Source organism: Bos taurus, chromosome 28 (genome assembly GCF_002263795.3).
Source record: "Bos taurus isolate L1 Dominette 01449 registration number 42190680 breed Hereford chromosome 28, ARS-UCD2.0, whole genome shotgun sequence".
NCBI classification, from domain to species: domain Eukaryota; kingdom Metazoa; phylum Chordata; class Mammalia; order Artiodactyla; family Bovidae; genus Bos; species Bos taurus.
The window spans coordinates 35,663,237-35,675,823 of NC_037355.1; the positions used below are offsets into that span (position 1 = coordinate 35,663,237).

Here is a 12,587-nt window from a genome sequence, read left to right on the forward strand (position 1 = left end):
GACTATTTCCCCACCCCACCCGCCAGCCATTTCTTTGCCAAGATCTAATATTGCATTTTTTAAAAGTTATTTCTTGAAATGTGTACAGCTGAGCAACACTCATTTCTGGTGGTTTGTTCCATTACTTTAATGACATCTGTTTATTCCTGTTCTTGTATTTTGTTCATTTACCTCTGGGGTTTTGGATGCTTTCTTATTGATCTCTGGTTCATTAAATTTGACATTGCAAATATTTTCCATTTGTCACTTATGTTATATCTTTGTGTTTCTCCAATGCACAAAAATTTTTTATGAAATGAGATATAGTGAATGATTTCCCTTATGACGTTTGAGGCTCACATTGTCTGGCGACAGTTACAGCAAATGGGTCTGTAGAACTCCCGTATCGTAAGGGGAGGTCCAGTGGCACCTTTGATGCAGATTTCTGGGGCTGTCCACTCTCCTGGTTCCCTCTGGCTAGTTTCCTCTTACATGGAGTTATTTTCCTACCCACATTTCTCGGCATCCAACGCTGATAGGAGCCAAACGCAGAGCACAGCCTCTCTTATTTCCCTAAAACCTCTTTCATGAAGATGCCACGGTAAGAAGGCAGTAGACCTCAGAGTCCAGGAACCAGGCGCCGGTCCCACTGCTTTTCCCCACAGACTTACTGAGGTATCGTTGACCTATAACATAGATACGTTTAAGGTGTACAAAGAGCTGATTTAATACACTTAATACACTGCAAAATGATTACCACCAGAGCATTAGCTAACACTTCCATCATGTCATGCAATTATCATTTCTTTTTTGTGGTGGGAATATTTAAGATCTACACGCATAGCAATTTTTAAGTATATAGTACAGTGCTCCTGGTCCCATCACTTCATGGGAAATAGATGGGGAAACAGTGGAAACAGTGTCGGACTTTGTTTTTTGGGCTCCAAAATCACCGCAGATGGTGATTGCAGCCATGAAATTAAAAGACGCTTACTCCTTGGAAGGAAAGTTATGACCAACCTAGATAGCATTTCAAAAGCAGAGACATTACTTTGCCAACAAAGGTCCGTCTAGTCAAGGTTATGGTTTTCCCAGTGGTCATGTATGGATGTGAGAGTTGGACTGTGAAGAAGGCTGAGCGCCGAAGAATTGATGCTTTTGAATTGTGGTGTTGGAGAAGACTCTTGAGAGTCCCTTGGACTGCAAGGAGATCCAACCAGTCCATTCTGAAGGCGATCAGCCCTGGGATTTCTTTGGAAGGAATGATGCTAAAGCTGAAACTCCAGTACTTTGGCCACCTCATGTGAAGAGTTGACTCATTGGAAAGACTCTGATGCTGGGAGGGATTGGGGGCAGGAGGAGAAGGGGACAACAGAGGATGAGATGGCTGGATGGCATCACTGACTCGATGGACGTGAGTCTCAGTGAACTCGAGGAGTTGGTGATGGACAGGGAGGCCTGGCGTGCTGCGATTCATGGGGTCGCAAAGAGTCGGACACAACTGAGTGACTGAACTGAACTGAACAGTGCTATTAGCTATATCACTGTTATATATCAGCTCCCCAGAACTTTTAACTGGAAGTGTGTACCCTTTAGCTAACATGTCCCCATTCCATCTACCCACCATCTCACCCCCTCATAAGCACCATTCTACTCTCGGTCGGCTTTTGTAGATTCCACACATAAGTGACATCATACCGTTTGTCTGTCTTCGACTTATCTCATGTAGCCTAATGCCCTAAAATTTCATCCATGTTGCTGCAAATGGCAGGATTTCCCTCTTGTTCACAAATGACCCTCCACTGCACACATACAACACGTCATCTTTATCCATCCATTGGCAGACTCAGGTTGTTTCCATATCTTGGCTATTGTGTCATTGTTTCTGATACTGTGCTCCAGTCATATCAGCTCTGGGGAATTTGTCCCAGGTGAAAATTTCTCTTAAAGTCCCCCATTCAAGTCTTTAACCCCAGCCACCCACTGCTGGGTTGCTCTTTCTTCCAGTCCCCTCTCATTCCCCAACTCCTCCATCCACCACCACCTCCCAGACCAAACTCCCAACTCTGCTGACCAACCCCCTTGGCTCACTCACCTCACCTGACTTCAGTCACTGAACCGATGGACAAATACTGCCTGAACACTTGCTTTGTGCCAAGCGCATTGTAGACAACACGTAGGAAGGGGAAGCAGGAAGAAATCAGGCTAGGACGAGGGGCACACCCTGAAGGCTGGGGAAGCCACCTGTCAGCCACTCTGGGTCCTAACCCATTTCGGTTTGCCTCAAGGTGTCCACGAGTAACGGGGGTTTCCTGGGTCCGCCCGCCTCCAGGCAGTGTGGTGTGGAATGAATAGGTGAGGCAGTGATAACACACAAGCTGGAGTGAGGCACCAGAGCCCACGCGGACAGGATGGCAGAGGCTTCGCTGGGTAACCCGAGGGCAGGACAGCCGCTTCGCTGGGGGGTGGATGAGGTAACGCTACTTGGAGGTGAGGTGTCTAGGGTGGTTGCAGACAGAAACTAAGCATAGAGTAGTTGCTTCTCAAGATTTTATTCACTGGCTTAGCACGCACTATTAACAAATAAAGACTCGAGTTTCATATAACAGTGTTGACCCAAGAAAACCTTGTTTCTCCCAGGGGGTGCAGAAAGTATAAAAATTTGCATTTTCACTTCAAATGTGGCCCAAGTTAGAGGAACTCAGCCACCTGCAAACCTAAAGGAAAAGGAACTAGAGACTTCCCAGGTGACCAGAGCCCTGTGAGACTCCTGAGCTTCCATATCACACATCAGCTTTAGGTGTTTACGGTCATCTGGGCTTCTTTTTCTGCCCTGAACTGCTGCCTTTCCCCTGATGGAAAGAGAAAGCCAAAGGTTTTTGTGCTTCAGGCCTACAGTTCAGTGCAGGCTGTCTGCTGCCCAGATGAGGCTTCCTGAGCTATGCATCTCAGCTGGAGCTGGCAACTGAGTGCCACAGGAAGAAGCCAGACCCCAGTATTCTCCGGGGACCTGTGGAGGCTCCTACCTGAACCTGTGGTCTGCGGAGCTGGGGATAAGGTAGCGGTGCAGCAGTCAGAGGCCCAGGTTGGGGAAGGAGTACAGGGAGGTACTGGCCATGGAAAGGAAAGCAAGAGAATGCATAGCTTCTAAGACCTTAATGTGCCAAGAATCACCCAAGACCTCAGGGGTAGCCCTGGCCCCAGAGGTCACCTGGCAAAGGCAGAAATCTCCTCATGACACCTCAGCCAACTTAGCTCCCTCTAGGAGTCAAGACTTGCCACTTCAGTCACCATTTAACATTTGAATTCAGGCCTTTGGGCTGTCCTCTCTGGAAGGGGGATCTGAGAGGCTCACCCACTTATTCCAACAGCACTCAGATTGCAGGGGTTACAAGAGAGAGAAGAGAAAGGGGTCAGAGAGAGAGAAGCATGTGGAGGACACAGGGTTCCATCCCTGGTTTAAGGGACAAGCTGCTGCTTCTGCTCTAGGAAGCCCTATATGGGACAGGACTGGCCTTGGACCCTCATCGGAGGAGTCCATGGGCCCAACCCTGCATGTCCCTGAGTAGTCAGGGGCTGGGATAACATAGGTGCCTCTTAATTTCAAACTCCAGCGCAGCCCCAGGGGCCAGGATATCCAGCACACCCTAATCTATCTTCTGAAATTACAGAGGCAAAGGAAACATCCCTTTGGTTCTGACTTGGCTCTGTAGATCACTGCTCAGGGGTCGCCAAGGGACTCGATCCCCTAACTCCCAGCAACCTCAGGTCTTCAGGACAGAGGTCACAGCCTCATCTCTTCACTCAGACCTGTTTCTAGCATGAGATCGGGGTGGGGGGCGGTGCTGAGGGTGAGGGGTCAAGGTGTATGGGCTCACAATTCAAAGATCCCAGACGCATGTCTAGGCCCTGACCCATGCAGCTGTGGGCCCTGTGAAAGTTAGCTCGGCCTCCTCACCTTAAATGCTCATAACACAAGGTGTCACCTCATCGTATTGCAGTGAAGAAGAAATGAGATCAGTGATGAGCTCGGTCTCTCACACGCTAGCTGCTGTCATCCCTGCCACAAGCATGGCCTGGGATGGGCCCGTGGGAAGGCTCAGGCTCAGGACGGTGACCAAATGGCTGCAGACGTGAAGGGTGGCCCGGCACACCCAGACCCTCATGGAGCCCTAAGATCTTCCCAGCACACACCAGGGAGGGAGGGGCCACTCAGGGTCCAGGCTGTGGGGGCAGGGGAGTGAGCAGGTTTCCTCTGACAGGGATGCTATTTCCACTAAATTCACATCACCTTGGTCTGGGGGAGAGGCAGGGAAACATAGTGACTGGCCTCATGAGGAGATCTGAGTCCTGGCACCAGAAGGCCCCCTTCCTCCTGCTAAGTCAGAGGGGCCTGGCTCTGCCCAGGAAGGGGGCAGTGGGTGATCTGAGAGTCAGGGTCCTGGAGGAGAAGAGCATGGCTCTGTCCCACCTGAAGCCTCCAGGGCTCACCAGCTGGAGTGGCCCCCACCAGCACTAAAACACAAGCTTTTTGGGAACTTCCCAAGGGAACTCGCTCCTCCCGAAGTGGCCGTAGCATGCTGTCTTCTGGTAGATGGGCTTCTTCAAGTCCAAGTCCCTGCACGTTCAGTAGAACAAAGGGTCAGTTTTAATGGAAAAGGAGTGGAGTGTCTTTCCCTGAATTTGGGGCACAGGAGTAATTAACAGACTATGAATGTGTGGGGTATTAACCACTCAAGAGCAATTCTCCCTAAATTTCCTATCTCTGCTATGCCACACCTTACAAGGTGACTGCCACTGGCGCTTAAGAAACAGTCTCAGGGTTCCAGGACAGCCTGATCAACCAGACAGACAGATGCACCAGGAATCAGGATTTGAACTCTGGCCTACACTCTGCTCCACTGACCTGGCACAGCCCAACATCGACACCGCAAGCTCCAAGAAGCAGGGGTGGCATTAGAAGCGAGAGCAGTTGGGGCCAGACTTGCTGACTCAATTCCCCCCCATCCGGTCTTGCAGTTATCTTCCTAAGATCCTCCACCTGCTCAAAGATGGGCCCCCTGAAGTCAATGCTGGGCTCCTTCAACCTGAAAACTAGACATTCTGCATTTGGGGTTTACACTGTGCTGCGCCAAGAACTTGAAGCCTCTCCTGCTTCTGGGAGGCTGAACATCCTTCCTTCTGATTCTCTTTCCAATAAGCAAGCACCAGGTGGGGAAAGAGGGCTTTGCCCAACTGCAGGGGCGGCCCTTTTACCTGACGATAACACCAGGCCGAAGGTCAAAGTTCTTATTGACCACATCCAGCAGCTCTCTCTCTGTCTTCTGAGAGGTTCCATAGGTAAAGATGGAAATAGACAGTGGCTCAGCCACACCAATGGCATAGGACACCTGTCAGAAGAGCCCAGGGTCAGGGACAGGCCCTTCACGGAGACCTTGATGTCCTCAGGGAGAGGCCGCTGAAACCACACAGGCCCTGCCCAATACACTCTCCCTAGCCCCGGCCCTCATCTCCCTAGAAACACCCGCCACTTCACAGCTGCAGTTTCCATGCGTGCCCTGCTGCCTGAAGGCTTCTGCTGTCCCACTCCCGGTTTGCAGGACAGTGGCCACAAAACCCAACATGGAACAGAGTCACGTCCTCCAGCATTTGGGCCTTGCGCCAGGCCAGTGCGTCCCTATGAGGGCAGGTGTGGGGGTGCGAGCAGGGTGGGGTTTCACCCACCTGCACAAGTACTCTCCGGCAGAGCCCTGCTTTCACCAGGGACTTGGCCACCCAGCGGGCAGCGTACGCCGCCGAGCGGTCCACCTTGGTATAGTCCTTCCCAGAGAAGGCGCCTCCGCCGTGTGCCCCCCAGCCGCCATAGGTGTCCACGATGATCTTTCGGCCAGTGACACCGGCATCCCCCTGCGGAGGAAAAGGAAGACACGGAGGGCAGATGTTGGGGGAAGGGTGGCCGAAACACTGGCTGGACACTAGACCACGGCTTGGAGACAGTCTCTGAAGCTTCTAGGAGCGAGTGTTCCGAAGACCCCCTTGGCTGAGAGTCAGCCAGAAACCCTGGGCTCTAATCCCAGTTCAGTCACTGAGTAGTCACTGAAGTCAGGTCACCAGCTGGCCCCTCGTCAGATGGGCCACGGGGGTCTCAGCCCACTCACCAAGCCTTTGTTGTAGGAGTCCATCATAATGGAGAAACCCGAGTTCAGCAGGGACCTGTGCTGGGACCAATACACCCTGGGCGGAGCCCCGGCTGGTGCCACCTGGCAAACATCATCCCCCATTTGCTCAGGTGTCTATTCCGTGCAATGCCAGTCCACAGAAGATGTTTGAGGGGGCTCTATATTAAATGACGTGGGGAAAGTCTGCATATTATAGCACCACAAAACCCGCCCCTGCTTAGAAATCCACAGTTCTAAGCAGCATGCCAAGGCCCTGAGCATGCCAAAGCCCTGAGAAGTTCTGCAGGAAAATACAGGACTTCCATTCACCCTGCGTTTCTGTGCCACTCTGGCCTAGGACCCCGCCCGAGAGCTCTGTTACATGGCAACATGTCCACAGCAGAGATGCCTGGCAGTGGTCAGTGGCCTCTCCAAGGGGCTAGGCCACTCTCTGCTTGCTCATGCCTGTGGCACAGGAGAAAGGGGCCACTCTGTGTCCGCACCTTGGTGCCCACAAGAGCTGCAGGTCACATGTGGCCAAGACCTGGGAAATGCCACCAGGGCAAGCCCACCAGGGCAAGCTCAGTGCCTGTGATGGAAAGTTAGCTAGTCCCTTGGCCAGGAACCTCCCAGGACATGTCCCCCACCCTCCTATACTGAGGGCACATAGCAGGCTGCACAGAGCGAGCCGACTTCACATCTCACTCAGGGCCAAGTCGGTCCTGCAGGCTTCGTGCTGGGGACGTAAGCAAAATCAGGGCTCATTCGGAGAAAGGGATGCACCTGGGGGCCTCCAATGACAAAGCGCCCACTGGGCTGCAGGTGGTAGATGGTGTCCTCATCCAGGTACCGTGCTGGCACGACAGCCCTGATCACCTGCTCCTTCAGGGCTCTGCGCATGTCCTCCAGCGTTATGTCTTCGTTGTGCTGCACGGAGATGACGACGGTATGGACGCGCATAGGGATGACCGCACCGTTGTCCTGCGTGTACTGCACTGTCACCTGGGGGAGGCAGGGTGGGAGGAAATGTGAGCTCCTGCCCTGACCTCAGGACACTCCGCTGCCGGGCACAGGTGCCCAGGAGGTGGACAGGGCTCCCAAAAGCCGGGGGGTGGGGGGCGGCCTCCTGTCCTCAAAGGGCCTTCAGGGAAGCTCATCACATTCTTATAGCAAATAACTGCCTGGTGCCATGAGCTGATCAGGCACGAGGCACAAGCTATTCCCACGCAACCACAATCAGTGCCACTTTGGAGACCCAGGTGTTGCAGAGTCTCCTCTGTGACTCAGCAGATGACTCCCTCTGTCTCAGAGGGTCCTGTGCGCCAGCAAATGTCCCTCCACTAAATCCCTGTCTTGACCCTCCATGGCTCTAGGCAAGACACCCAGGCTTCTGCTAAGGAACACGGGAGTCCACAGGCCACATGCCCACTGCCTCAGCTCCTCAACGGAGGGTCTCTGGAAACATATGTGCCTAGGGACCTTGTCTGGTGGAGGGACCTGAGCCAGGGTGATCGAGCTAAGAGGCAGCAGCAAGGCCTGGGTTGCCAGCCTCTGGGTATTTGGGCAAAAGCAAGGAAGAGCCGAGGGCACAAGGAGAGCAGGATCCTGTCTGCAGCTCCCCTGCAGGGCTGGCCACAGGACAGAGCTGGGATTCTCTCCCCGCAGCGTAGGTCAGTTCTGTGCCTGTTTCATGCATTACTGATGAATACTGAAGCCACCCCAGCAAGATGGGCAATACTGTCACCACTTTACAAATGAGAAAAGTCAGGCTCTGCGAAGAATAACAACTTCCTTGAAGTCACAGGCCAGTTAGTGAAAAGCCCAAGAGCCAATAGCTGTTCTGCCTGCTCCCACAGCTTGTGTCACTGCCACAGCGGCACAGACAGAATGCTTCTGCACCCTGTCCACTCCCAACACACCAGGGAGGACAAGAGCCCATGCCCCAGCCTGCGCACCTTGGACTGCACACAGAGTGAGGGAAGGAGGTGGTGAGGAAGGCAGATGAGGCTGGAAAAAGAAGAAGAAGCTGGCACTGACTGGGTGTGTACTTTGTGCTACAAGGCATGCCAGACGCCATGAGAGGTTGCTACCAGCCCCATTTCAAAGACGAGAGAAAATGGGCTTCCAGAATGTAAATACTTCGGTCAAGATCACACAGCCAGCAAAGGTGGGCTGTAACCTGGAACTGTGCAGCCTGGTAACTGGGCTCCTCCCAGCAGAAGGCTGTCACCCAAGATCCTCAGTACTGGAGCCCCAGGCCCCACTGCTACCCAAGGCAGTGTGGACCCACAAGAACAGTGCCCAGAGGGGCTATGGGGCCTGCAGGAGTGCAGCTACGCCAGATGGCCCTGGCAGGGATGTTGGCCAGCAGGCACAGGCTGCTCCCACCCCAAGGGCCTTGATAGGACTGCAGGCAGCAAACGGGGTCTCCCTGGGGCTCTGCCTAAGGCAAAGACCCCTTCGATATCCATCAAACTCGATGTCCTGCCTGGTCCAAAGAACAATAGGGTGGGGTCCAGAAAAAGGAAGAGACAGAGCCCTGGCTGCACAAGGCTTGATCCTAGGGCGATGGGCACATGCGCACCAGCTGTGTCCCGAGCACAGAACCTTTCCTGCTGGGCTGCGTGCACTCCCGGACCTGGGAGAGGAGCTGGAGTTGGGGGGTTGGGAGCTCCAGAGGGGAGGCCTTCAGAGAAGGCTCGCTTCCTGAGTTGCTGCTGAGGTCCATCTCCACTGCTCCTGGGCTCCCCAACTCTGCCGCAAACCCCAAGCAGAGCTGTGGCTGAGCGAAGGGCCCCAAGCATTGTGCTTATCCCATCACGTCAGCAAGATGTGGAGAAAAGTACGCCGCGGAAAACACAACCCTGGCCAGGTACAAAAATAGCCATTTGTACTGCCACTCCGCTCTTAGTTATCAGCAGCAAAAATTTGTTCAGGTGGAAAGGCTCATTCTGTTCACAGTGAACACCAGGGGCAGGTGACTAAAATCCTTTACCAGTAGACGAGAAGGCCCAGACATCGTTTCCGGCACGGCACCCCTCCCAGGGCAGCAGCCTTGTGGAGGTCGGCAGGGGACATTTATAAGAGAATTCAGTGTCTCCTTGCAAGAAGGGAAGGCCTGGAAGGGCCCATCTTCCCCTCCCTCCCTCACTGCCCTCTGGACTCGGAAACCTCCTATTACTAAGCAGACACAGGAGGCCTTTGCTATATCAGGGAATCTGATGTGTGAACCCTCCAGTGCTCACCCTCATGGAGAGAGAAGGAAATCTGAGCCACTCCACTTACTTCTTCTCATCTGTGTTCTAGGATATCTCCACCCTTCTTCCCCATCCCCACATAGCTCTGGCACAGAACGGAGCAGGCAGGGCAGGCTCCTTTCTTTTGGTACCATCACAACCTACATATTTCAGCTCTTCTGCCCACCACCTTGAAGATCACCTGAGTGATCCCACTTCCCAGTGTGGGGGTCATGTGGATAACACCTGAAGTCCCAAGGGCTTCCTTTAGGCCACAGAGACACTCTGTTGCTCCAGGTACAGCCAATATGCAACCTCCATCATGGGCAGCCTGACGCCTGGGGAGTAATGTGGCAGAGTCACAAGCACCGTGCTGAACTATAAAACCACAAGAGCCAAATTCCAAGTGCAGGATAAGAAGACGTCCCATTTGAGAGTGATCAGGGGAGACCAGAAGGAGGCAGGAACCAGGCTGGCCACTGAAGGACAGGTGGGGACCAGAGAAAGATTCCAAGGAAAGTGAGGGGTGAGCACACAGGTGCAAAGTACTGGGAAACGAAGGGAATGTGAGTGAAAGCATATGGACTGAGCAAAGACTAGGGTGGGGATTGAGGAAGGAAAAGCTAGAAAACCTGTAAATGCCTGCCAAATGCCAGAATAACAAATGGGTACTCCTCTCGCCTCAAGTAGGAAGTAGAAAGTTGTAGATGGTTCTGAGCAGATATAAGGAAATTAAAAGTGAAGTCCAAAGCAAATTAACTGAAGTTTCCAGGCAGAGAGAGCCTTTAGGAGGACATAGCCAAGCCTGGCCTGGGAAAAGAGGCCAGAGTAGAAGGGATGTTCCATAGGGACAAGAGTAACCCAGATAGAGTGGAGACAGAGAGGGCCGGGGAAAGGTGGGCTCCATGAAACCCCTTCAGCTGAGGAGCACTCCTGGGGCCCATGTGTTTGCAGGATGAGTGAGAAATGAGGGCTGGTGATTCAGATAGGCCTGCAGGTGGAAGATTTGGAAACCAAGTGTGCAGACGTGAAAATAACCCACAAGTGTGGGTAGGAGGAAAGAGAATGTAGAAGGAAGTGTCCAGACCCCACTGGAGTGCGGAAGTAGAGTTGGGAAAGGAGCTCCAAGGAAAGAGGCCATCAGGGTTGTCAGGATGTGGAGAGTGAAGGCAGGCAGAGGCCTCGGCATGTGCCAGCATTTGCATTACTGCCAGCTCTCAAATCCGGATTCAGTGCGCATTTCATCACTGCAGGGAACACGGGGTCAGGGCCACTGGCAACAGAGCATCAGGATCAGCAAAGGTAAATCCTTTCTGTGAGAAGCAAAGCAAAAGGGCTGCAGCGAGCTACACACAGCACTTGTTCATGGGGTATTCAAGCTTTGCACAAGACATGGAGGCCTGACAGGCAGTGGCCAAAAGTCTGAAACCAGTTACGAAGGTTTGTGGTAGGAACTGGGGAATCATATTACTAGAGTAAACATATGCTAAGTCCCGCCTCCCAAAAATCTAGAACTGTTCATTTTTCTGTATTTAAAACTTTTTCATACTAAAATGTTGGCGGATCAGGGGAGAAAAGAAAAGATTTATCTGGAGCAGAAGATTTTTCAAATAAATAGTTCTTTTCAGATTCAACAATTCTTTGAGTGCCCAGACAGAACATTTTGATCTTAACATATGACCAGAATCAAGAGAAAGCGGTTTGTTTGAGGTACATTTCTGGAGCCCTGCAGGGGGTCACCTGTGTCTTGGAGTCAGGTCGCAGCCAGGGGAGCTGCCCTGAGCGTCGCAGCTCTGCCATGCGGGCGTTGAGTCTGTGCGCCAGCATGATGGTGAGGGGCATGCACTCTTCCGTCTCATCCGTGGCATAGCCAAACATCAGCCCCTGTAGCAGACACCCATTTCAGACTACAGGTGACAACTCTCTTCAAATCTAAAGCCCTGCTGGCCCTCCACCCTCCCAGGCATATGACTTTTATACTGGGTACTTGTGGAGGGGAAGACAGGGTCCCCAAACCCAACACTCTAGGTAGGGAGACAGGCCACACCAGGCATTCCCAAGCCATCCTGCCCTCCAGCTGGGCTGTGTGACTCCAGACATGGGGGCGGGGGAGCTCCGCCCCACAGCGCACTCAGACCATCACACATGAACAGCCAGCCCTGTGACACAGAGCACACTGCACTGCTGTTCTGATGTGGTGCCCACGCTTAGTATTTAGTGACCTGATCTCCGGCACCGACATCCTCTTCATTTCTGTCCAGGTGGACACACTGGGCGATATCCGGGGACTGCTGCTCCAAAGCCACCAGCACGTTGCAGGTCTTAAAGTCAAAGCCTGGGCACAAGGAGAGCAGGCCTAAGCAGAGGGAGGCTGGAGCTCCTGGGGCCTGCTTGGCACCCAAGAGGGCATTTAGTGTTGGGGTGGTGGTTTCTGCCATCAGTCTGGGCTCAGAACTGAGGCCTAGGATGGGGAATGTCAGTATCCTTCTCATCCTATCACATGGAACTCTTTAGTCAAAACAAAAACCCTCCACAGTGTATTAAACTACACCTCAATTAAAAATATATACCCTATGCAGAACGGCAGTATGAAAACCAGATAACAGTTACAGCTGCTCTGGTAGAAGGGCGGTGGATGACCAAGGGCCTGCCCCCTTAGGCTCTCCCTGAGGTTTAAAATCACTGCACTAAGTGAACATCAAGGGCCCTTCCAACACTGCCTGTCAGAGCCCAGGTATCAAAAATATACACCAAACCCAAGTTTAAAACATACTGAACAATAGGTGCGTGTGGACCATCCAGAGACACTCCCGAGTCAGAGTGCTCTGAGCCCGAGGTATGCACAGGGCCTGGAGCAAAATGGAAAAACCACACCTCTGGAGGCTGAGGCCCCTGCCAGCCTATACCCAAAGCTCAAGCACAGAGATGGAGGTAAGTCCCTTCCTCCTGCCTGGCCCAGGCTGGGGACAGTGGGCGGGGGCCTGGGACACAGACATCCTGGGTAGCAGCAGCTCAGGCCAAGAAGCCCCAAGAGGGAGCCACTAGGCAGACTGCAGACTCTTCCCAAAGTGGTTTTCCCCATCTTGCTGGGCTCAGCTACAGGATGGATATGAATGAGGAGCCAAAATGCACCACAAAGTCAAGTATCAGTGACACAGTGACTGCCACCCTCTCCCAATCTGTTCTCCCACCCATGTGGCCAGAATGGGCTTAT

The 12,587-nt window shown here is 52.9% G+C and overlaps 1 protein-coding gene across 2 annotated transcripts in view; it reads right to left on the reverse strand.

Moving 5' to 3' along the window:
* Positions 1–2,512: 2,512 nt before the first annotated feature.
* MAT1A (methionine adenosyltransferase 1A) overlaps positions 2,513–12,587 on the reverse strand; it is a 42,161-nt gene continuing 32,086 nt past the window's right edge. Inside the window, exons 4-9 of one of the 2 annotated variants that reach the window (XM_059882590.1) lie at positions 11,596–11,708; positions 11,114–11,257; positions 6,921–7,139; positions 5,704–5,886; positions 5,236–5,369; positions 2,513–4,597 (exon numbers count right to left, since the gene is read on the reverse strand). In XM_059882590.1, coding sequence (XP_059738573.1) covers positions 4,495–4,597; positions 5,236–5,369; positions 5,704–5,886; positions 6,921–7,139; positions 11,114–11,257; positions 11,596–11,708 — 896 coding nt within the window. In that variant the 3' untranslated portion in view covers positions 2,513–4,494. 2 annotated transcript variants of the gene reach the window in all.